General features: G+C 43.7%; 1 protein-coding gene across 2 annotated transcripts in view; it reads left to right on the top strand.

The window, feature by feature from the left end:
• The first annotated feature begins 227 nt into the window (after nucleotides 1-227).
• Nucleotides 228-24,027, top strand: part of Zyg11a (zyg-11 family member A, cell cycle regulator) — a 31,257-nt gene continuing 7,457 nt past the window's right edge. For both annotated transcript variants that reach the window (XM_090334819.1, XM_090334820.1), the window contains exons 1-10: nucleotides 228-471; nucleotides 5,755-5,920; nucleotides 8,620-9,371; nucleotides 10,914-11,054; nucleotides 13,081-13,257; nucleotides 16,194-16,258; nucleotides 18,826-18,925; nucleotides 19,014-19,067; nucleotides 20,870-21,031; nucleotides 21,289-21,333. In XM_090334819.1, coding sequence (XP_090190945.1) covers nucleotides 277-471; nucleotides 5,755-5,920; nucleotides 8,620-9,371; nucleotides 10,914-11,054; nucleotides 13,081-13,257; nucleotides 16,194-16,258; nucleotides 18,826-18,925; nucleotides 19,014-19,067; nucleotides 20,870-21,031; nucleotides 21,289-21,333 — 1,857 coding nt within the window. In that variant the 5' untranslated portion in view covers nucleotides 228-276. The remainder of the gene's footprint in view (nucleotides 472-5,754; nucleotides 5,921-8,619; nucleotides 9,372-10,913; nucleotides 11,055-13,080; nucleotides 13,258-16,193; nucleotides 16,259-18,825; nucleotides 18,926-19,013; nucleotides 19,068-20,869; nucleotides 21,032-21,288; nucleotides 21,334-24,027) is intronic.

Genomic DNA, 24,027 nt, shown 5'->3' with positions numbered 1-24,027 from the left:
GCCGGCGCTGATCCTTAGCACTGCCAAGAAAAAAACAATGTGGTCCTCAGTCTCAAGAGTGCTGCGCGGTGGGTCAGACGACGGACCTCCAAGGGGTGCGTAGGGGTTGAGGTGAATCCCTGGGCTGAGAAAGTTGGTGATGGTAGGTCAAGTGGGGCGTAGAGCAGGTGAAGGCTGGGCTGGGAGTGGAGATGGAGTTGAGGAGGGGCGGGGCCATCGGTGGGCGGGGCCAGCAGTGGGCGGGCGGTCTGGAAGCCCCGCCCTCCTCGCCCTCAGATGCCCGAGGCCCGGGACAGTAGAGGCCCGACCACAGTTCTCGCGAGATCCGCAAGCTCCTTCGACGACCGCAGAGTTCGGGACGCCGGGGGCAGTGAAGTGGCGATGGTGTACTTCTTACACACGGAGCAGGCGCCCCGTTGCCTGCGCCCTCCCGACGCTCAGGTCGATGCGCTGGGTGCCCGCGTGGTGCAGGTGAGCGTCCAGACCAGGCGGGACGCCGGCCCCGGCGCGACGCCGTCGTCGGAACTGTGAGGAGACTCGGCGTGTGCGCGCGCGGGGAAGGCGGACGGGGCGTCGGAGGGAGGCGGCGTGGCGTGAGCCGAGGCACGCGCGCACCGCCCCGAGGAGCCCCCTCTCGGGCCTCCCCTTCCATCGCACCTCACGGGGAACCGGGGCGTGAGCGTCGGGCGGGGCTGGCGCTGGCCGCAGCGTCGCGGTGCAGTCTTGCTGCTTTGGGGGACCCTCGGCGTCCTCCTCTCCAAGGTGGCGGACCGCGAGGGGGACCTTCCCGACGCTGCTGCGGGTCCCGGGGCTCCCGGACTCGCGTCCCTCCCACGTGCGTCCGCCTTCTCTTCCCGCCACTTCCCGCCCCTCGGCCTTTCGACTTACTTTCCTAGCCCCCCTCCCCGCCAGTTCCCCTCCCCTTCCCTCGCTTCTTCTCCCGCTCAGAAACCCGAAATCCATGCCGACGTGTGTGTGTGTGTGTGTGTGTGTGTGTCTTGTTTTCCTCAGGTGGCTTTCAGTTAAGTTAGTGCCGGTGTAGATCCCAGAGCCCTGCTCCCATTTGTACTTTTTTTTTTTTTTTTTCCAGTCCTGGGCTTGAGCTCAGGGCCTGAGCACTGTCCTTGGACTTTCTCAAGGCTAGAGCTCTACCACTTGAGCCTCAGCACCACTTCCGGCTTTTTCTATATATGTGGTACCGAGGAATCGAACCCGGGCCTTCGTGCATGCTAGGCAAGCACCCGGGCCTTCGTGCATGCTAGGCAAGCACTTTAACCACTAGGCCAAATTCCCGGCCCCCCATTTGTACTTATTTACCGAGCACATACATTCCTTTCTTCAGCCCTTAAGGATTCTGTTGTTCTTTCTCTGGTTGACTTGGGGGCCTAATTTTGTATTTGAAGGTTTGAAGGCATAAAGGCAATATTAGGTTTCTTTCTTTTTTTGGGGGGGGGTAGGGGGTCGGTCATAGGTCTTGAACTCTGGGCCTGGGAGCTGTCCCTGAGCTCTTCAGCTCAGCGCTACCACCCTACTCTTGAACCAAGTCCTATTTCCCATTTCGTGGAGGTTAATTGGAGATAAGAGTCTCAGGTTCTTTTGTTCCTCGGGCTGGCTATGAACTTTGATTCTCAGATCTCAGCCTCCTGAGTAGCTATGGTGACAGGTGTGAGCCACTGTCCCCAGCTCATCCCCAGCTTTTTGCTTGTTAATTGGATTTTCCCCCTGGGGCTGGTTTGATTCTCAGATCACAGCCTCCTGAGTAGCTAGGATTATGGGCAAAAGCCACTGGCACCGGTAGCTTTTATTGGTTGAAGGACTTGAACTCAGGGCCTGGGCACTGTCCCTGAGCTTTTTCACTCAAAGTTATTGCTCTACTACTTTGGTCACAGTGCCACTTTGGGTTTTCTGCTGGTTAATTGAGATAAGAGTGTCACAGACTTTCCTGCCAAGGCTGGACTTGCACACAGCCCTCAGAGTAGCTAGGCTTACAGGTGTGAGCCACTAGTGCCAGGCTTCATCTACCTTTTCGGTGTGACGATTTTGGAATTACTTTTTACCAGTTAAAAAAAGATGAACATTAATTTCCAACTGTAATATGATTTTCCATTTTATCATTTCCATTTATGAATTTTGAGGCTTTTAGTAGGTACATATTCTCTTAGGGAATGTTCCTTTTTTTTTTTTTTTTTTTGCAGAATGTCTTGCTTTGTAGCTCTGATTGTCCTTAAATACCTGAACTTTTCATCCTCCGATCTAAAAGAATGTTTAAAAAGAGGAAAAAAAGATTTATGGTACTGGAGTTTGAAAACAGCCAGATAGATTGGTGAAAGGTCACCATGTCACACCTCTTAACACCAGATAATAATTTTTTTTTTTTTTGGCCAGTCCTGGGCTTGAGCTCAGGGCCTGAGCACTGTCCTTGGATTTTCTCAAGGCTAGAGCTCTACCACGTGAGCCTCAGCACCACTTCCGGCTTTTTTCTATGTATGTGGTACCAAGGAATCAAACCCAGGTCTTCATGCATACTAGGCAAGCACTCTACCACTAGGCCAAACTCCCAGCCCCACATTTATCTTTTTTTGAGGAGGGGGAAGGAGATCTGTTCCCCTCCTTACGTTGGCCTCATTTCTGGGCTCAAGCAGTTTGCATCTCAGCTTCCTAAGTAGTAGTGACTACTAAGTACATTACTATGCCCAGTTTGAATTGATCCTTTTATTATTATGAAAATGTCCATTTTAATTTCTTGTAATTTTGTCTCAAAGCCTCCTTTTTCAGAAAGTAACATCACTTTAGTGTCTTTATGTTTTAAAGGACAGCTTGACAATACTTTTGGGGATATGGGGAGAGTACTGGATTTGAACTCAGGGCTTCATGCTTGGTGTGCAAGTGTTCTACCTCTTGAGCCATACTTCATTTGATCAATTTTTTTTCTTTTTTTCTCTTTTTTTTTTTGCCAATCCTGGGGCTTGAATTGAGGGCCTGGGCACTATCCTTGAGCTTTCTCAAGGCTAGAGCTTTGCTACTTGAGCCACAGCACCTCGTGTAGCGTTTTCTGTGTATGTGTTACGGAGGAATTGAACCCAGGGCTTCATGGGTGCTAGGTGAGCACTCTACCACTAGGCCTTGCTCCCCACCCCCTCATTTCTTTTAGATACTCTTCTTTCCCACCACTAAACAGGGATCTAGGATTTCCAGCAGCATAGATTTCATTCTGTTCCATTAAGCCATACAGTGTAAATGGAATTTGCAGAATTTTAAAATCATTCTACCTTTCTTACTCAACAGTTTTTCATTTCTCTTGGAAAGTATATAGCTACTAAAACAATGTTCTTTGCCAGGCACAGTCACTCAAGCTATAATTATAGTTATTCAGGAAATGGAGATCTGATGGATCAAAATTCAAGACTAGCTCAGGATTTTTTTTTTTTAAAGGTGGGGACTGGCAAAAAAAAAAAAAGTAAGCTAGTGTCTGGGACTCATGCCTGTAATCCTAGCTATTTGGGAGGGTGAGATCATATGGTTTACAGTTCAAAGCTAGCCTGTACAGAGGAGAGAAAAATGTTCAGACTGAACCCAGGCACTGAATTCAAGCCCCATCACTGGCATGGTTGTGCATGCCCGTTCGCACACACATACACTATATATACACACATGTATATGTATATATATGTATATACATAATTTAAAAATATATATTCAAGCTGGGCACCAGTGGCTCACGCCTGTAATCCTACTCAGGAGGCTGAGATCTGAGGATCAAGGTTCAAAGCGCCCAGACCGAGTTCAAACCCCATGACCCACAAAGAAAAAAAAAATTCATTTTTTTCCCCTGAAGACTGAGTGCTGTGCCTGAGCTCTTTTTGCTCAAGACTAGCACTCTACCACGTAGAGCCACAGTGCCACTTCCAGTTTTCTGGTGGGTAATTAGAGATAACCAGACTGGCTTTGAATCATGCTGCTCCTATCTTAGCCTCTTGAGTAGTTGGGATTGAAGGTATGAGCCATATGAGCTACCAGCGCCCAGCTAATGTATGTGTATGTTCATATATGTGTGTGTTTGGGTGGTGGTGGTACTGGAGATTGAACCCATCTGCCAGCACCTGAGAAACCTAGGATAGGTTGTGAGTTTGAGACAGCCTAAGCTACCTATTGAGACTTTTTTGTCAGTTGTGGGACTTATAACTCTGTTGTTCCTGAGCTCTTCAGCTCAAGGATATCGCCCTACCTTTGAGCCACAGCACCACTTCTGGTTTTCTGGTGGTTAGTTGGAAATAAAGAGTCTCACGGGGCACAGGAGGTTTCACTTTAGTGCCCAGGCTGGCCTTGAACCTCCATCCTCAGATCTCAGCCTCCTGAGTAGCTAGGATTACAAGTGTGAGCCACCCTGTCCAGCTTCAATGAGACTGTTTCAGAAAGAAAAAAAGGAAGATGGGGTGAGGTTGTGGCTTAGTGGTGTAGTGCTTGCCTAGCATGCATGAAGCCCTGGGTTTCTCCCTTTTTCCCTCTACCCTCCTCTGTAGCCTAGGTTTGTACTCTGCCATTTTGAGCTTGAGCCACAGCTACACTTCTGGTTTTCTGATGGTTAATTGGAGAAAGCCTTTCTGGACTTTCTCAGCCTCCTGAGTAGCTAGATTTATAGTTGTGAGCTACCATCACTTGATACTGCTTAGCCTTTTAAAGGCTGGCACTCTACTGCTTGTATCACACCTCCAGTGTTAGCTTTTTTGGTAGGGAATTGGAGATAAGTGTCACATGGACTTTCCTGTATGGGCTTCCAACTCCGACCCTCAGATCTCAGCGTCCTGAGTAGGTAAGATACCACTGCCCATTTCCCTGACAGTTCTTTACTTTTTTTTATATTATCCTCTAGGGTATTACGTTTTAAGCTTTTGAATTATTTCTTTTCTTCTGTCTCCCTTCCTATCTCCTTTCCTCCCCCTTTTGTTTCTCTTTCCTCTTCCCTCTCCATCTTCCCTCTTGCCCAGGCTGGACTGATTCTCAGAATTTAGCCTTCAACCCATGACCTTCCTAACTCAGTCTTCTGAGTACAAGGATTATTATTATTTTTTTTTTGCCAGTTTTGGGCTTGAGCTCAGGGCCTGAGCACTGTCCTTGGACTTTCTCGAGGCTAGAGCTCTACCACTTGAGCCTCAGCACCATTTCCGGCTTTTTTCTATGTATGTGGTACCGAGGAATCGAACCCGGGTCTTCGTGCATGCTAGGCAAGCACGTTACCACTAGGCCAAACTCCTGGCCCCTAGTACTAGGTTATATGTTCAGCTTTATCCCTAAATTGTTAATGGCTGGCAAAGGAAATATTGAGATAGTTTACTTCCTATCCCCATAACAGAAAATACAATAGATAACAATCTTCCGATTGCTTCATATTTGGAGTAAAGATTCATTGAATATGTATCCCCACTAGTGTACAAAATTATATGTATGTGTCAGATGCCAGTGGCCCACCTGTAATCCTAAACACTTAGGGTAACATCTGAGGATTGTAGTTTGAAGCCAGCCTGGGCAGAAAAGTCTGTGAGACTCTAATCACCAGTAAACTACTCATAAAAAGCTTGACGTGCTACCCTGGCACAAGTGGTAGATTGCTAGCCTTAAGCAGAAGTACAAGATAGGCCCAGGTCCTAAGTCCCAGGACCAGCCAAAGTAGAAAAAAAAACTGTGTGTATGTATGCCTACTTCTTTGTTGAATATTTGTGGTTGTATGGTTTAGAAATTTGGGGTTTTGTTTACCAGGAGGAAGCATCACCCTACTCTTTGGTCCACATCTGTCTGAACGCCTTGATTGCCAATCTGGAGAAATTATGTTTTGAAAGACCTGATGGAACACTATGTCTTCCAGAGAATTGGATTTTCCCTCGGGAAATTTCTGATCAATTCCTTAGGAGAATGGCTTGGCAAGGTAATAGTACAGCTTATTTATAAAGCACTTTCCTATTTAAAAACACCTTTATGTATGATTCCTATTTTTATTCCAAATTGCTTTTTTAAATATGTGAAGGTTAAGTCTCAGTCTTTCTGGGATCCCTCAATGGAAATGATCTTGCTTCTAAAGAAGTACATCCTGTTGTTGGCTTGGCAGGTAAAGAAAATGGAAATATATTCATTAGTACTGACTTTAACTTACCTGGCTTCCCAAATGTTATTGCACTAATCTCTTCTCCCATTCATTATAAGTTCTTGAAAGTTTTCTTGGTTGGGATGTAGGTCAGTGATGAAATGTTTACCTAGCACCTTTGAGATCTTGGGTGCATGTTTAAGACCTTGGATTAAAATTTCCCTGCCACAAAAGAAGAATGTTTCCAATTAACTGTCGAAAAACTGAGAGTGGAATGTGACTCAAGTAAGAGAGCAGCAGCCTTGAGTGAAAAAGCCAAATCAGAGTGTGAGGTCCTAAGCCCCAGAATTACACATACCTGAAAAGAAAAGTCTTAGCTGGGTGTTGGTGAGTTATGCCTATAATTCTAATTATTCGGGAGGCTAAGATTTGAGATTGCAGTTGGAAGCCAACCTGGGCAGACTTTTTTTGGTGTTGGTGCTGGGGCTTGAACTCAGGGCCTGGCTACTGCTCCCGAACTTCTTTTGCTTAAAGGTAGTACTCTACCGATTGAGCCACAGCTCATGGCTCTACTTCAGGCTTTTTGGTAGTTGATTGGAGACAAGAGTCTCATAGACTTTTCTGCTTGGGTTGGCTTCAAACCACTATCCTCAGATCTCAACCTCCTGAGTAGCTAGAATTACAAATGTTAGATATTGCTTCCTGGCATATCTGTGAGACAATTCACCACCAAAAAGCCAGAAGTGGCAGTGTGACTCAGGTGGTAGAGTGCTAGCCTTGAGGAAAAAAGCTCAGGGACAGTACCCAAGTCTTGTGTGTGCATATGATGCACACACACACATACACATACATGCACGTGCGTGCATAAAAATCCTGTGGGAAGAAAAGATAAGATTTAATTTGTCTTGTTTTGGGCAAGTTACTTAAACTCTTCAAGCTTCCATTTTCTCATTTATATAATAGTAATAATAGCAATAAATAATATAATCTTAATATTTATAACAATGCCAGGCACATATTTATATTCAATAGTAAGTATTAAAAGTAATCAGTAGCTCTCCCCAGTGGTTCATGCCTATAATCCTAGCTATTTAGGAGGTTGAGATACACAAGGTAGTAGCAGAAAAGCGTAGTAGCCTGGGCAGAAAAGTCTTAAGATTCCATTCCTCAAATAAGCAAAAAGCTGAACTGAGCTGGGTGCTGAAGGCTCATATTTATAATCCTAGCTACTTAGGAGGCTGACATTTGAGTATTGAGATCCCAAGCCAGCCTGGACAGGAAAGTCTGAGAGAGTCTTATTTCCAGTTAACCAGCACAGAGTTGGAAGTAGAGCTCTGGCTTAAGTGGGATAGCACTCAGATCCTGAGTTCAAGTTCCAGTGATGTGTACACACACAGAAAAAGAGCCAACTGGAAATGCGGCTTGAGTGGTAGCTCTGCAGCTGAAAGAACATGCTATGTGAGCACAAGTCCCTGTGTTCAAAGCCTGTTCTTGGTTGTTTTTTTCTTTTTTGGTTGGCTGTGGACTTGAACTCTGGGCCTGGGCGTTGTTCAGCTCAAGGCTACTGACTTACCCCTTGAGCCACAGCACCACTTTGGATTTTCTGGTGGTTAATTGGAGATGAGTGTCACGGACTTTAGTGCCCAGCAGGCTTTGAACTGGGAACTTCAGATCTCAGCCTCCTGAGTAGCTAGGATTATAGGCATGAGCCACTGTACCTGTCTTAGTATTTAAAAAAAAAAACAAACAACTTTTGCTAGTCCTCCTGGGGCTTGAACTCTGGGCATAGACACTGTCTCTGGGCTCCTTCTTGCTCATAGCTAACATTCTACCACTTGAGCCACAGTACCATGTCTGCTTTTTCTCCTTTTTTCTTGAGTCATGGGGTTTGAACTCTGGGCCTGGATGCTGTCCCTGAGCTCTTCAGCTCAAGGCTACTGCCCTACTCTTGAGCCACGCCCCACTTCCCCTTTTCTTTTTTCTTTCTTTCTTTTTTTTTTTTTTTTTTTTGCCAGTCCTGTGGCTTGATCTCAGAGCCTGAGCCTTGGGCTTTCTCAAGGCTAGCACTCTACCACTTGAGCCACAGCACCATTTCTAGCTTTTTCTATGTATGTGGAGTGCAGAGGAATCAAACCCGGGTATTCATGCATGCTAGGCCAAATTCCCAGTCCCCCACTTCCCCTTTTCTAGAGGTTAATTGGAGATAAGAATCTCAGGTCCTTTTGTGCCTGGGCTGGCTTTGAACCTCAATCCTCAGTTCTCAGCCTCCTGAGTAACTAAGATACAGGCATGAGCCACCACACTCAGCTTTTCTGCTTCTTTTTCTGTGATTAATTGGAGATAAGAATCTCACAGACTTTTCTGCCCTGGCTGACTTTGAACCATGATCCTCATCTCAGTCTTCTGAGTAGCTAGGATTTCCGTCATGAGCCACCGTACCTGGCTAGTCATTATTAACTAGCAGGTAGGTTCATTGCCAGATTGTGTCCTGTAAATGCTTGAGATCTAGTTATTATTGCAAGCTGCTTCTGCTTCTCTTACAGGCAAGCTGACTGACAGAACAGCAAGTATTTTCCAAGGCAACCAAATGAACTTGAAGGTGCTCAATATCCAGAAAGCTAAAATCTCAGCAGCTACCTTCAGGAGAGCCTTCTGCCATCATAAGCTCATTGAAGTAGATGCCACTGCAGTACACTCTGACCTTCCAGTCCCAGACATTTTAAGTGCACTCTGCAGCAATAAATGGATCCAGCAAAACCTTCGGTGTCTCCTGTTAGATTCAACAACTGTCCCTCAAAATTCAAGATTACCGTTTGTTGGTCAGCTCACTGGACTTCGCATTTTAAGTGTTTTCAATATTAGTTTTTATAATGAAGACCTGGTTAACATTTCTCAGTTACCGATGTTGCAGTGCTTGGATATCTCCAATACTCTGGTCACTGACATTTCTGCACTCATCACCTGTAAGGATCAACTCAAGTCTCTCACAATGCACAATCTGAAATGTCTGACAATGTCTAAATCACAAATTTTTGAAGTCATCAGAAAACTGAAATGTTTGCTTCACCTCGATATTTCTAACCACTGGCAGCACAAATCAGACCTAGCATTTCATTTACTACAGCAGAAGGATATCCTGCCTAATATTGTATCCCTGGATATTTCTGGGGGTCAGTATATCACTGATGGAGCTGTAGAACTGTTTATATGCCAGCGGCCTTCAGTGAAATTTGTGGGACTCTTGGCTACAGATGCTGGTTATTCTGACTTCTTAAATGCAAAGCAAGGCTTAAGGGTGTGTTCTTACCTAGATAAGTTTGTTTTTATTTTTGTTTTTCCCCAGTCCTGGGGCTTGAACTCAGGGGTGAGTACTGTCCTTGAGCTTCTTCTTTAAGGCTAACCACAGCACCACTTTTGGCTTTTCTATGTATGTGGTACAGAGAAATCGATCCCAGGTCTTCCTGCATGTTAGGCAAGCACTCTACCACTAGGCCAATTACCTAGCCCCCAACTAGGGATCATGCTTCTGCGTAGCTAGCATTATAGGCATGAGCCATTGGCCCTGGCTGCAACCATAACTTCAAGATAGAGTTTCAGCTTACACATTTGGGAATCTAATTCCATAGTGGTAAATACAATCATTTATAGTCTCTTCTAAGGGCCAGGTGCCATGCTGTGCACATTATTGACCCTTTAATCTTCCCATTTACAGATAGTAGTCTGGTCATGGAAAACTATTAAATGGCAGCACTTTGACTTGTATCCAAGCTTTCTGAATCTAAACTTTATTTTTTAGCTCTTTTAAGAGGTGAACATCATGGATGAGACATGATTAGTAAAGCTAGTGCTGTTTTGGGCTAAGATATGACAAAAAACAATTTTTCTTTAGGACCACAGGAGAAAAGCCTTTTTTTTATGTGCCAGTCCTGGATCTTGAACTCAGGGTACTGTCCTTCAGCTTTTTTTGCTCAAGGTTAGGACTCACAGCTCTGCTGCTGGCTTTTTTTAGTCTCATGGACTTGCTTGCCTAGAAGACATCAGTACATCTCTCAGATTTTGGCCTCCTGGGTAGCTAGGATTACTGTCATGAGTTGCAGATAACTGGCTGAGAAGCTTTTCAGTAGACATGTGGTTACACCAGGCAAAACCAGGGACAGTATAGAAGGATGTGGCTTGATTGATTGATGTGGATTGAACTCAGGATCATGGGAATGTTGGGCAACTATTCTACCACTGAACTACTTTCTCAGCATAAAAAATCATTTTATTTTTGGTGATAATGGATTTGAACTCAGAGCTTCATACTTGTAGAAAACTAGGTCTCATCCAGTTTTGTTTAAATTCTCTGTCTTTCTGTGTAAGTTATCCTATATGAGAGCTTAGAAAGTATGAAATGCATTCTTAGTAATTTATTGTTGAAAATTTTATCTGTTACTTATCATTCATTTGAGATCCTTGTATAGTGCAATTATGGGAAGATAATAGTCAATTCTCACATTTCATTATTTTGTTGTTTGCATTCTCTATACATATATAAAAAATGAGGTGGGCCCAGAGTGTGGCCTAGTGGTAGAGTACTTGCCTAGCATGCATGAAGCCTTGGGTTCAATTTCTAGGTATCACACAGAAAAAGCTAGAAGTGGTCCTGTGGCTCAAGTGGTTGAGTGCCAGTCTTGGGCTGAAAAAAGCCAAGTAGGAAGGTAAGGCCTTGAGTTTAAGCTTTGGTACCTACACCAAGTGAGAGTATGAGATCCTGAGTTCATGCCTCACCACCAAGGGGAAAAACAAAATGGAGATAAAAGCTGTGAATCCCATTTTTACCATCTTTGTTTTTCAGGTTGCTGGAGAAGTTAATATAAATCAGATTACTGAAGCACTGAACCAATACAGAAACAGATCATGTTTTATAAAGGCAGCTCTCTGCAGGCTCTTCACAAAGACCTTCTCAATAAATGTTTCTATGCCTGCCCTTTTAAAGGTATCTATGCCTCAGAAAGGTTGTTTATTAATGCTCCTTATTTGATTCAATTAACAGTTTTCACAAAACCTAACTACAATACAGCTTTTTAGTTGAAAAGAATACTGTTTAATTACAAGTTTGTTTTGTGTATTACTGACTTTAGTAAATTATAATTACTGAGTGTTTTATGATTATTAGATTAATAGATATGATGTACATTTATTGTTAAAAACTATAAACTATGAAATAAAAGTCTGATATTTCTTTTTTTTTTACTTTTTTCCCCAGCCCTGGGGCTTGAAGTCAAGGCCTGAGTGCTATCTCTGACGACTTCTTGTTCTACCACTTGAGCTACATCTCCACTTCCAGTTTTTGTTTTGTTTTGTTTTTTGCCAGTCCTGGGCTTGAACTCAGGGCCTGAGCACTGTCCTTGGACTTTCTCAAGGCTAGAGCTCTACCACTTGAGCCTCAGCACCATTTCTGGCTTTTTTTCTATGTATGTGGTACCGAGGAATCGAACCTGGGTCTTCATGCATGCTAGGCAAGCACTCTACCACTAGGCCAAACTCCCGGCCCCTCCACTTCCAGTTTTATCTGAGTAGTTTATATGAGATAAGAGGCACATGGACCTTTTCTTGCCAGGCCTGTTTAGAAATATCATCTCCAAATCTCAGCTTTCTAAGTAGTTTAGATTATACCTGTGAGCCACTGGCACCCAGCAGTCTGATATTTCTGAGATAAATATTGTTTACATGCTTGTTGATATGAGGCCTTTCAGATGTTGCACAGTAATTGTTGATGATGATGATGATGATGATGATGATGATGATGATGATGATGTCGGTAGTGTGGCTTGAACTCTGAGCCTGGGCACTGTTCCTGAGTTCTTCAGCTCAAGGCTAGAGCTCTATCTCTTGAGCCACAGCACCACTTCCTACTTTTTCTATATATGTGGTACTAAGGAATCAAACCCAGGGCTTCATACATGCTAGGCAAGCACTCTACCACTAGTCCAAAATCCGGCCCATTGCACAGTATTTTATATACCTTGTTTAAACAGTGACTCAAGTGGTAGGGTGCTAGCCTTTAACAGAAGAAGTTCAGAGATAGCATGCAGGCCTGAATTCAAGTCGCAGGACTGGTAGGGAAAAAAAGTTCTTGGAAGTGGTAGAGCACCATCCTTGAGCACAAACGCTGAGCAAGAACACAAGGCCCCGGAGTTTAAGCCCCGATACCAACACATACATAAATGCTATGTCTTGCCTGGGACATATCGTAGTGATGTAGCAAATGCAACGTGTTGAGTTCCATACCAGCACAGCAAAAAAACCCTGTTTGTGTGTATGTATATACAATGTATAATCCGTCTGCAACATGACGGATTAATGTTAGCTTATTTACATGGCCTATTTCTCTTATAAAGCTTAATTCAAAGAAATAGGGGAAAATCCACTATTACCCATTAAGCAACTAATTTTTTTGTGGGGGAAAGGAGTCATGGGCTTGAACTCTGGCCTGGGCACTCTCCTTGAGCTCTTCAGCTCAAGGCTACTGCCTTACCCTTGAGCCATAGCCTCACTTCCCATTTTCTAGGGATTAATTGGAGATAAGAGTCTCATAACTTTGTAGTGCCTGGGCTGGCTTTGAACCATGATCCTCAGATATCAGCGTCTTGAGTAGCTAGGATTATAAGCATGAGCCACTGTGCCTATCTTGCAAATATTATTTTGTCAATCATGGTGGCTAATTGGAAATAAGAGTCTCAGGGACTTTAGTGCCCAGGCTGGCTTTGAGCCAGGATCCTTAGATCTCAGCCTCCTGAGTAGCTACAATTACAGGTATGAGCTACTGGTGCCCAGTATAACTTTCTTGTTTTGTTTTTTTTTTTAATTGTTTAAGTAATTGTATAGAGGCATTTCAGTTTAATGTGTATAGTACATCTTAATTAGGGTCATTCTAGGCAAATGATATTACCAACAAAAGCAAGTATAAAATATAAGGAATGTAATACCGTCTTGTGCCAGTAAAACAAATTTCTCTTCAGTTTATAGCTATAGGAATGAAGAATCACCCATTGGATCTGCCCGTGCAGTTCACAGCTAGTGCTTGTGTCCTCAACTTAACACGCCAGGGGCTGGCCAGTAGAATGCCTGTTCGTCTGTTGTCAGAGGTCACCTGTCTACTTTTCAAAGCTATGAAAAATTTCCCCCTTTACCAACAGGTAATTTACTGACTTTTTGCCCCCTTTTCTTTGTTTGTCGATCATGGGACCTGAACTCTGGGACTGGGCACTGTTCCTGAGCTCTTCAGCTCAAGGCTACTACCCTGTCCCTTAACCCACAGTGCTACTTCCGGTTTCTAATGGTTAATTGGAGATGAGTCTCACAGACTTTAGTGCCCAGGCAGGCTTTGAACCACAATCCTCAGATCTCAGCCTCCTGAGTAGCTGGGATTATAGGCATGAGCCAGCATCCTCAGCTATGTGACTTTTTTTTTTCTTTTGGTCTAATACTGGCTTTTGAATTCAGAGCTTAAGCATTGTCCCTTAGCTTTTCATGCAAAGTTAGGGCTTTACATTTGAACCACATCTTTATTCCTGGTTTTTGCTGGTTAATTGGAGATGAGAGTCTCACAATCTTTCTTTTAGTCTTTGAACCATAAGCCTCAGATCTCAACCTCCTGAGTTGCTAGGATTACTGGTGTGTGCCACTGTCAACCAGCTGTAATGAATCTAGAAGGTCAACTATGATGTCAGAAAATCCTACTTTGGTCTATAATCTGAAAACTTTGGAGGCTGAGGCAGGAGAATTGAGTTTGAAACCAGCTTAGGCCACATAGATTCTGTTTCAAAAAAAAAAAAAGCAACAGAAACATGTGACAAATAATTTGGAAAAACACATCTAACTTATAAAAGATTTAGATATCTCTCATCTTTTGCAACCAATGAAAAAGCATGGAGGTACTAGGGTATTATGTGGTTTTTACAGGATATTTAGCAACTGTAATTCTCATAATTACCGTAAGAATGTAAAGTGATAACAGCCACTAATTTAACAATTGGGGGAAGGTAATTTCTTTAAGGTGAAATACAGGCTTGGAATGTGCTTGGTGGTAGACTACTTACCTCAAGCGCCTAAGTCCTTGGGTTCAACCCCTACCACTGGGGGGAAAAAAAGAGAGTGCAAATCATTCTTTCTGTAATACCCAGCCATAAGTAATTCCAATATATTTACAAAAAGAAGCAAAAGGGCTGTAGGGAGTTTGGCCTAGTGATAGAGTGCTTGCCTGGCATGCATGAAGACCCAGGTTCAATTCCTCAGTACCATATACATAGAAAAAGCCTAAAGAAGCTGGGTGCAGTGGCTCACGCCTATAGTCCTAGCTACTCAGGAGGCTCAAGGTTCAAAGCCAGTCCAGGCACAAAAGGACCTGAGACTCATCTCCAATTAACCTCTAGAAAATGAAAAGTGCAACTTGGCTCAAGGGGAGGGTGGTAGCTTTGAGCTGAAGAGCTCAGAGACAGTGCCTAGGCTGAGTTCAAGTCCCATGACCCACCAAAAAAAAAAAAAAAGAAAAGAAAAGGAAAAAGGCTGTGTTGCTGTGGCTTAAGTGGTAGAACTCTAGACTTGATAAAGCCCCAAGGATAGTGCTCAGGCCCTAAGTTCAAGCCTCAGGACTGCCTCTCCTCACTCCCCCCCCCAAAAAAAAAGATAAAAAATCTGGGCACTGGTGGCTTATGCCTGTAATTCTAGCTACTTAGGAGACTGTAATCTAAGGAATGCAGTTCAAAGCCAGCGCAAGGTATAACAGCCCCTGTCAGACTCTTATTTCAAATTAACCACTTACAAACTGGGTAAGGGGCTGGGAATGTGGCCTGGTGGTAGAATCCTTGCCTAGCATGCCCCAAGCCCTGGGTTCAATTCCTTGATACCATGTACACAGAAGCCGAAAGTGGTGATGTGGCTCAAGTGGTAGAGCTGTAGCCTTGAGCAAAAAATGTCCTAGAACAGTGCCCAGGCCCTGAGTTCAACACCCAGAACTAGCAAAAACAAAACCAAAAAAATAACCAAAAAAGCTATAGGGGCTGGGAGTTTGGCCTAGTGGTAGAGTGCTTGCCTAGCATGCACGAAACCCAGCTTCGATTTCTTGGTACCCGGAAAAAACAGAAGTGGTGATGTGGCTCAAGTGGTAGAGCTATGGCCTTGAGAAGCCCAAGGACAGTGCCCAGGTCCTGAATTCAAGGACTAGGACTGACAAAAAAATGCCTAAAGTGGTGTTGTGGCTCAAGTGGTAGAGCTCTAGCCTTGAGAAAGCCCAAGGACAGCACTCAAACCCTTGGTTCAAGGCCAGATATAAAAAAATAAATATTAAAAAGCCTCTGAGCTCAGTGGCTCACCCCCGTAATCCTAGCTACTCAGGAGGCTGAGATCTGAGGATCACAGTTTAAAGCCACCCCAGGTATTAAAGTCTGTGAGACTTTAACTATTAACTATTAGGAAATTAGAAGTGGCGCTGTGGCTCAAGGGACAGTGCTTGGGCCCAGAGTTCAAGCCCCACTTACAGCAGCTGTAAGTGGAGCTGTGGCTCAAGTATTAGAGGAGAAGAAGCTCAGGTAGGGTACAGGCCCAGAGTTCAAACCCCTGGACTGGCAAAAAAAAAAATTATTTTTAAAAATACTATTGGCCCAGGTACTGTGGCTCACGTTGGTAATCTTAGTTACTCAGGAGGCTGAGATCTGAGGCTTATGGTTCAAAACCAGCCTGGGCAATACAAAGTCGTGAGACTTATCTCCAATTAATCACTACAAGTCAGAAAGTGGGGCTATGGCTCAAGGGTAGGGTGGTACCCTTGAGCTGAAGAGCTCAGGGACAGTGCGCAGGCCAGAGTTCAAGCCCCATTTCCTCCCCCCCCCCAAAAAAAATACTATAGAGAAAGTGGCATTCGTCATTGAAGACACTGTATTTTCACTCAGTAATTCAGTCTTTATTTTGACATGGCAACCATTAATTATGGTATTGAACTGAAAACTTAAAGAGGGCTTAGGTATGTGGTGAACGCTAAATAAGCAAAGCTTGTTGGCAGCACTATCAAAATGTTTAAAATCTACTTCTAGAATGAAGTATTGCATTTACTTACAATTATTTTTCTTCCTAAAAGTTACAGAAGAATTGTCTTCTTTTCTTAACCAATGCCAGGATTCTTGTGGATGTTCCATTTGATAGGTAAGTATATATAAAACTTGTTCCTTGATTGGTGTTTTCCAACTACTCTGATCATTGGTGGCTTTTTGTGTGTGTGCCAGTCCTGGGCTTGAAATCAGGGCCTCGGCACTGTCCTTGGGCTTTCTCAAGGCTAGCATTCTACCACTTGAGCCACAACACCATTTCCGGCTTTTTCTGTGTATGTGGTACCAGGGAATCAAACTCAGGGCTTCATGCATACTAGGCAAGCACTCTACCACTAGGCCACACTCCTGGCCTGATTGCTGGCTCTTGATTATTAATTTAGCCAGCTGTCTATGGCTGTAGTGCCTTGAAATGTGCCTAATGTCATCTAATTTAACAAGGGCCTACAAAAACTGAAGTAAAGTACTTGAGGAAAAAGCCTCTGCAGAGCCTGTTCCATGAAGTGATTAGAGCTTTTTTTTTTTTTTTTTTTTTTTTTTTTTTTGTGCCAGTCTTGGGCTTTTAGCTCAAGGCCTGAGCATTGTCTTTGGACTTTCTCAAGGTTAGAGCTCTACCACTTGAGCCTCAGCACCACTTCCAGCTTTTTTCTATGCATGTGGTACCATGGAATTGAACCTGGGTCTTTGTGCATGCTAGGCCAAACTCTGGCCCCGAGAAGTTATTAGAGATACTCTAGTTGCCCATGTTTTTTCCCCAGAGTGATTCCAGTGTCAGGACATGGTTAAGAAATTGAGCTTGCCAAGTGCTGGTGACTCACACCTGTAATCCTAGCTACTCAGGAGGCTGAGATCTGAGGATCGTTGTTCAGAACCATCCTGGACATGAAAGTCCATGAGACTCTTATCTCCAAATGATCACCAGAAAACCAGAAGTGGTACTGTGGCTCAAGTGGTAGAGCAGTAGCCTTGACCTGAAGAGCTCAGGGATAGCACCCAGGCCCAGAGTTTAAGGCCCTGTGACTGACCAAAAAAAGAAAAGAAAAAGAAAATGGGCTCAAGCTGGGTGCTGTAATCCTAGCTCCAGAAAGCCAGGCATACTTGGACTCCAGGTCCCATCTATTATCTTTGTACACAGGCTTCCGCTTTATTTTTGCCGGTACCGGGGCTTGAACTAGGAGTAGGCACTATCCTTGGGCTTTCTCGAGGCTAGCTTTCTATCACTTGAGCCACAGCACCATTTCCAGCTTTTTCTATGTAAATGGTAAAGAGGAATTAATCCCAGGGCTTGGTGCATGCTAGGCAAGCAGTCTACCACTAGGCCATGCTCCCAGCTCTAGGCTTCCTTCCCCCCCGCCCCCCCCTCCGTGGGTCATGGGGTTTGAGCTATGCCTGGATGCTATCCCTGAGCTCGTTAGCTACCTATGAGCCAAGCCTCACTTCTCATTTTCTAGAGGTTAATTAGAGATAAGAGTCTCAGGTTCTTTAGTGCCTGGGCTAGCTTTGAACCTTGATCCTCATGTCTCAGCCTCTTGAGTAGCGAGGATTACAAATGTGAGCCACCTCGCCCGGCTCATTTTTGGGTATTTTTTACTTGTATTTCTTTGCATGTTCTTCTTTCCTCTCCCTGTCTTTGTTTCTTCTTCTTTCTTCTTCTTCTCCTTCTCTTCCTTCCTTCCTTCCTTCCTTCCTTCCTTCCTTCCTTCCTTCCTTCCTTCTTCCTTCCTCCTTCCTTCTTTATTCCTCCTCCTCTTTCCTCCTCCTTCCTTTTCTTCTTCTTTTCTCCTCCTCCTCCTCCTCCTCCTCCTCCTCCTCCTCCTCCTCCTCCTCCTCCTCCTCCTCCTTCTTCTCCTTCTTCTCCTTCTCCTTTTATGGGGCCATGGGGTTTGGCCTAGTGGTAAAGTGCTTGCCTAACATGCAGGAAGACCCATGTTTGATTCCTTGGTACCACATACATAGAAAAAAAAAGCCAGAAGTTGTGCTGTGGCTCAAGTGGTAGAGCTCTAGCCTTGAGAAAGTTCAAGGACAGTGCTCAGATCCATACCTCAAGCCCATGATTGGCAAAAAAAAAAAAAAAAAGTCAAAACTTTGCTATAGGATTTATTAGGGGAGTTTCCTCTTCCTTCCTTCCTGCCCTTCTCTCCTCCCTTTCTCTCCCTCTCGCCCCTTCCCTTCCCTCCCCTCCCCTCCCTTCCCTTCCCCTATCCCCTCCCCTCCCTTCCTTCCTTTCCTTCCCCCTCCCCCTCTCTCTTTTTCCCTTCCTTCTTTCCTTATTTCTTCCCTCCCTCCCTTCTCTCTCTCTCTCTTCTTCCTTCCTTCCTTCTCCTTTCCCCTCTCCCCTCTCCCCTCTCCCCTCTCCCCTCTCTCCCCTCTCCCCTCTCCCCTCTCCCCTTTCCCCTTTCCCCTCCCCCCTCTCCCTCTCCTTTCTTGTCCTGGAGCTAGAACTCAGAGCTTGGGCTTCCTTAAAACTATCTCTACTGTTTGAGCCACAGCATCATTTGGGGCTTTTTCTGTGTATGTGGTACCGAGGAAACAAACCCAGACCAGGGCTTCATGCATATTAGGCAAGCATTTACCACGAGGCCACACTCCCTGCCTCATAGGGGATTTTTCTTTCTTCCATTTACTGTTTGTGCAATTGTGAGAAAAGTAAATACTGCTTTTCAGGTTTGAAGCTACCAAGTTTGTGATAAAATGCCTTGGTTGCCATGAGAACCCCAAGATGCAAACGATGGCAGTGAGCATCACTTCAATTCTAGTCTTGCAGGTATGAAATACCTATAGTCAAGACTTCTCCCTCTCTAGTCTGAACTAGAGCTTGGACATTTCACCTTTGGTATTCTGTTTGCTTTTAGCTAGTACCTGGGGAAACGTCACAACTTCAAGAAGACCTCCTTATAGCAGTTAAGGTAAGTTTAGTTGTCACTTTTTCTAGCCTAAAAACAAACAAAAACAAAAAAACCAGTCATATATGAATGTAGCTTAAAATATTAAAGGCCTACTTAAATGAAAAACCTTAAAGACTTAGCATGTCTTTTTTTTTTTTTTCCCTTGTGTCAGTTGTGTGGCTTGAACTCTGGGCCTAGGCGCTGTCTCTCAGCCCTTCAGCTCAAGGCTACTACCCTTGGAGCCACAGTGCCACTCCTGGGTTTCTAGAGGTTAATTGGAGATAAGAGTCTTAGGACCTTTAGTGCCCAGGCTGGCTTTGAATCTCGATCCTCAGATCTCAGCCTCCTGAATAGCTAAGATTATAGGTGTGAGCCACCTTGCCCGGCTTTAACAAGTCTTTTTTAAGCATATGATTTAATTGATTAATTAATTGCCAGTCCTGGGCTTGAACTCAGGGTCTGGGCTCTGTCTTCAAGCTTTCTCAAGGCTAGCATTCTACCCTTGAGCCACAGCACCACTTCCGGCTTTTTTTTTTCCCAAGCTTGGTATATGGTACCAAGGAATCAAACCCAAGGCATGGTGCATTCTAGGCAAGCCCTCTACTAGTAGGCCACACTCCCAACTCACTTCTACAACTCTCATGCCTGTAATTATATCAACTTAGGAGGCTGAAATCTGAGGTTTGAACCATTTGGGGAAGACAAATCCTCGAGACTCTAATCTTCAATTAATCAGCAAAATTCCAGTAGAAGAGGTATGGATTCATTGATAGAGCACTAGCCTTGAGTGAATAAGCTAAGGAAAAGGGTAAGAGTTCTAAGTCTAGTACTGATATAGTACATGTATACCCCCCGCACCCCACGCAAGCATCTGGCCAGGAGCCTATGGCTAATGTCTATAATTCTAACTAATGAGGCTGAAAGGCTGAGATTTCAGGATTGGGGGTCAAAGCCAGCTGGGACACTCTTATCTCCAGTCAACCAGTAAGAGGTGGAAGCTGGTAGGTGCTAGTATCTCAAGCCTGTAATCCTAGCTACTCGGAAGGCTGAGATCAGAGGATTGTGGTAGGGAGCCAGCCTGGGTCAGAAAATCCATGAGACTCTTACCTCTCTAATGTTTGTTTCACTGGTACTGGGAGCATAAACTCAGGGCTTCACACTTTTACTTGGCATATTGATTTACAACTGTGCTCTACCATTTGAGCCATGCCTAGGTTCAACTTTGTTCCTGGGTAATTGGAAATAAAACGTCTCTTGGACTTTTCTGCCCAGGCTTGTTTTGAACCATGATCCTGAGATCTCAGCTTCCTTAAGTAGCTGGGGTTACATGTATAAATTAATCATGTTGGACAAAATTTTTGGTTTTTGGTGCTAAACATCAAACTCAAGGCTTTACACATGATAAGTTAGCACCATTATCTTACATCCCTACCCTCAAAACTTTAGTTTTCTCAACAACTAAGGGTTGGGTACAACATAAAAGAAAATAGGGCTGGGAGTTTGGCCTAGTGGTAGAGTGCTTGCCAACCATGCACAAAGACCAGTGTTCAGTTACTTGGTACCACATACATAGGAAAAAGCCAGAAATGGTGCTGTTTCTCAATTGGTAGAGTTCTAGTCTTGAGAAAGCCCAAGGATAGTGCTCAGGCCTTGAGTTGAAGCCCTCAGACTGCCACAAAAAAAATAGCGGACAAAGCCATTAAGTTGGTGGTAAGACATTGGGTTGAGAAACTCAGGTTTGATGTTAACTCTGCTTTGCTTTCCTTACTCTGGAGTGTGTTAATCATAAGAGCATCTAACTCCCTCATCTCTTTGTTTTTTAGGAACTTCTAGCAATAGTGAAAGAAAAGGCTACTGAAAACTTACATGATGCCACCTTCATATTTAGTATGAAAGCACTTTGGAATCTTACAGATGAGTCTCCTGCTGTCTGCAAGTACTTTATTGAAAATCAAGGATTGGAGATCTTCATTCAAGTCTTAGAGGTAGGAAAATAGGATTGTGGGGCTGGGAGTTTGGCCTAGTGGTAACTGAGTGCTTGCCTAGCATGCACAAAGACCTAAAAAAAAAAAAAAACAAACCAGAAAAAGATGGTATGGCTCAAGTGGTAGCCTTGAGAAAGCCCAAGGATAGTGCTCAGTCCCTGAGTTCAAGCCCCAGGACTGTCAAAAAAAAATAGGATTGTGTTCATATGTAAAGTTCTTTTCTTCATGGCAAAGTAACTTTTTTATTTTTTGGACAGACTTTTCCAGACTCTACAACACAAAGCAAGATACTTGGTCTTTTGGTAAGGTGAATTGTATTAAATTAATTTTAATTACTTGAAGAAAACTAATCATTATGTAGTACCTATATATGCTAGCATTGTTGTAAGCAGTTTATGCATATGAATTTATTTAATCTTTATATTACTTCAGTAAAAGTAAATATAATTATCATGTGTATGAATTTATTTAATCTTTATATTACTCCAGTAAAAGTAAATATAATTATCATCTATCAATTGCTGTGATAGTGTAGTATCTTGAAATAATAGCCATTTTTATTAAGAATCCATGGAACATGTAGTACATTCCTATAATTTTATCTCTTAAGAGGGTGAAGCAACAGAATTTTAAGCCGGTGCAAGCACAATAGCTCACACCTGTAATCCTAGCTACTCAGGAAGTTGAAATCTGAGGATCAAGGTTCAAAGCCCAGCCCAGACATAAAGGACCTGAGACTCTTATCTCCACTTAACCTCTAGAAAATGGGAAGTGGGGCTTGGCTCAAGTGTAGGGCGGTAGCCTTGAGCTGAATTGCTCAGGGACAGTGCCTAGTCGAGTTCAAGCCTCATGACCCACAAAAAAAAAAAAAAAGAATTTTAAGTGGCAGGCCTGGAGTATTAAACAACTATGTAACTAACTGTTCTCTCTCTCTCTCTCTCTCTCTCTCTCTCTCTCTCTCTATATATATATATATATATATATATATATATAAAACTCAGGAACAGCCCCCAGGCCAAGTTCAAGCCCTATGACCCACCAAAAAAAAAACCATATATATGCACTGTGATCCTCAGATCTCAGCCTCCTGAGTAGCTAGGAGTACAGGTGTGAGTCACCACACCTAGCTTCTTTTCTTCCTTTTTGTTTTTTGGGGGGTTTTTTGTTTGTTTTTGGGGGGGGCGGGGGGGCGGTCCTGGGGCTTGAACTCGGGGCCTGAACACTGTTCTTGGGCTTTCCTCAAGGCTAACGCTCTATCATTTGAGCCACAGCACCACTTCCAGTTTTTTCTGTATATGTGGTACTGAGTAATCAAACCTGTGTTTTCTTGCATGCTCAGCAAGCACTCTACCACTAGGCAAAACTCCCGGCCCTTCTTTTTTCTTTCTTTTGCTAGTCCTGGGGCTTGAACTCAGGGCCTGAGCACTTCCTTGGGCTTTCTCAAGGCTAGAGCTCTACCACTTGAGCCACAGTGCCTCTTCTGCTTTTTCTATGTATGTGGTGCTGAGGAATCAAACCTGGGTCTTTGTGCCTGCTAGGCAAGCACTCTACTACTATGCCTGATCTTGGCACCAGCATACTGAATTTCTCAGTCCTGTAGCTACAGGAAAATTCTTTCAGCAACAATTTGAATAAGCATGGAAGTCGATTCTCCTCAGTGCACTATATTCCACTCAAAACTTTGATTGCAATGAGATCAAAGTAGAGGGTCTAACGCAGTCATGCCCCGACTTCTGTCCTACAGGGATTGTGAAGCAGTGACTGTATTATTTAAGTCAGTAACTTTTGTGATAGTTTGTTTTATCACATTAAATTAATGCACTGGATAAAATATCACCTACTTTTCATTGTTAAACATACATATATATACATATATATATGTATATATATATATTTTTTGTGGGTCATAGGGCTTGAACTTGGCCTGCGCGCAGTTCCTGAGCTTTCAGCTCAAGGCTACCACTCTACCCTTGAGCCGAGCCCCGCTTCCCATTTTCTAGAGGTTAATTGGAGATAAGAGTCTCAGGTCTTTTTGTGCCTGGGCTGGCTTTGAACCTTGATCCTCAGATCTCAGCCTCCTGAGTAGCTAGGATTACAGGTATCAGCCACCGTGCCTGGCTTACAATTTTAAAATTTAATAGGCCGTTAGTAATATTAAATATTCAAGTCAGGCCTGGATTTGTATTCTTAGTTCAAGTAGTTAATTAGCCATTTGAATTTTTTTTTAATCAGTCCTGGGCCTTGAACTCAGGGCCTGAAGCCTGTCCTTGGGCTTTTTCCTCAAGGCTAGTGTTCTACCACTTGAGCCACAGTGCTAACTTTTTTCTATGTATATGGTACTGAGGAATCGAGTTGCTTTATAGTATTATTTCAAACCTTAAAAAAAATGATGAAGGGCCAGGAGCATAGAGTTGTAGAGTGCTTGCCTAGCACGCATGAAGTCCTGGGTTTGATTCTTTGGTACCACAAACACAGAAAAAAGCTGGAAGTAGGCCTGTGGTGCAAGTGACAGACTGCTAGCCTTGAGAAAAACCCAAAGACAGTGCCCAGGCTGAGTTCAAATCTCAGGACTGGCAAAAAAAAAAAAAGTGATTAAGTAAGGAATAAGAAATATACTCATTACCTTATGTATGTAACTATAACCCTCTGTACAATAAAAGTAACTTTTTTTCATTTTTGCCAGTCCTGGACTTGAGCTCAGGACCTGAGCACTGTCCATGGACTTTCTCAAGGCTAGAGCTCTACCACTTGAGCCTCAGCGCCACTTCTGGCTTTTTACTGTTGTATGTGGTTCCGAGGAATCGAACCCAGGTCTTCATGCATGGTAGGCAAGCACTCTACCACTAGGCCAAACTCCCAGCCCAATAAAAGTAATTTTAAAAAATGATGAAGCAAATTAAAAATTGACCATTTGTTTGTCTAGTACTGTGCTTAGTGTACTTAGTGCTTACTCAGTGGCTTGTTATTAGTGATCATGCTCCTCACAAAGGGTATTA

The sequence above is a fragment of the Megascapheus bottae genome, chromosome 6 (assembly GCF_031878675.1).
Source record: "Megascapheus bottae isolate mThoBot1 chromosome 6, mThoBot2.hap1, whole genome shotgun sequence".
Classification (NCBI taxonomy): Eukaryota; Metazoa; Chordata; class Mammalia; order Rodentia; family Geomyidae; genus Megascapheus; species Megascapheus bottae.
The sequence above is the reverse complement of the archived record's forward strand: the minus strand, read 5'-3'. Positions and strand labels throughout refer to the sequence as shown.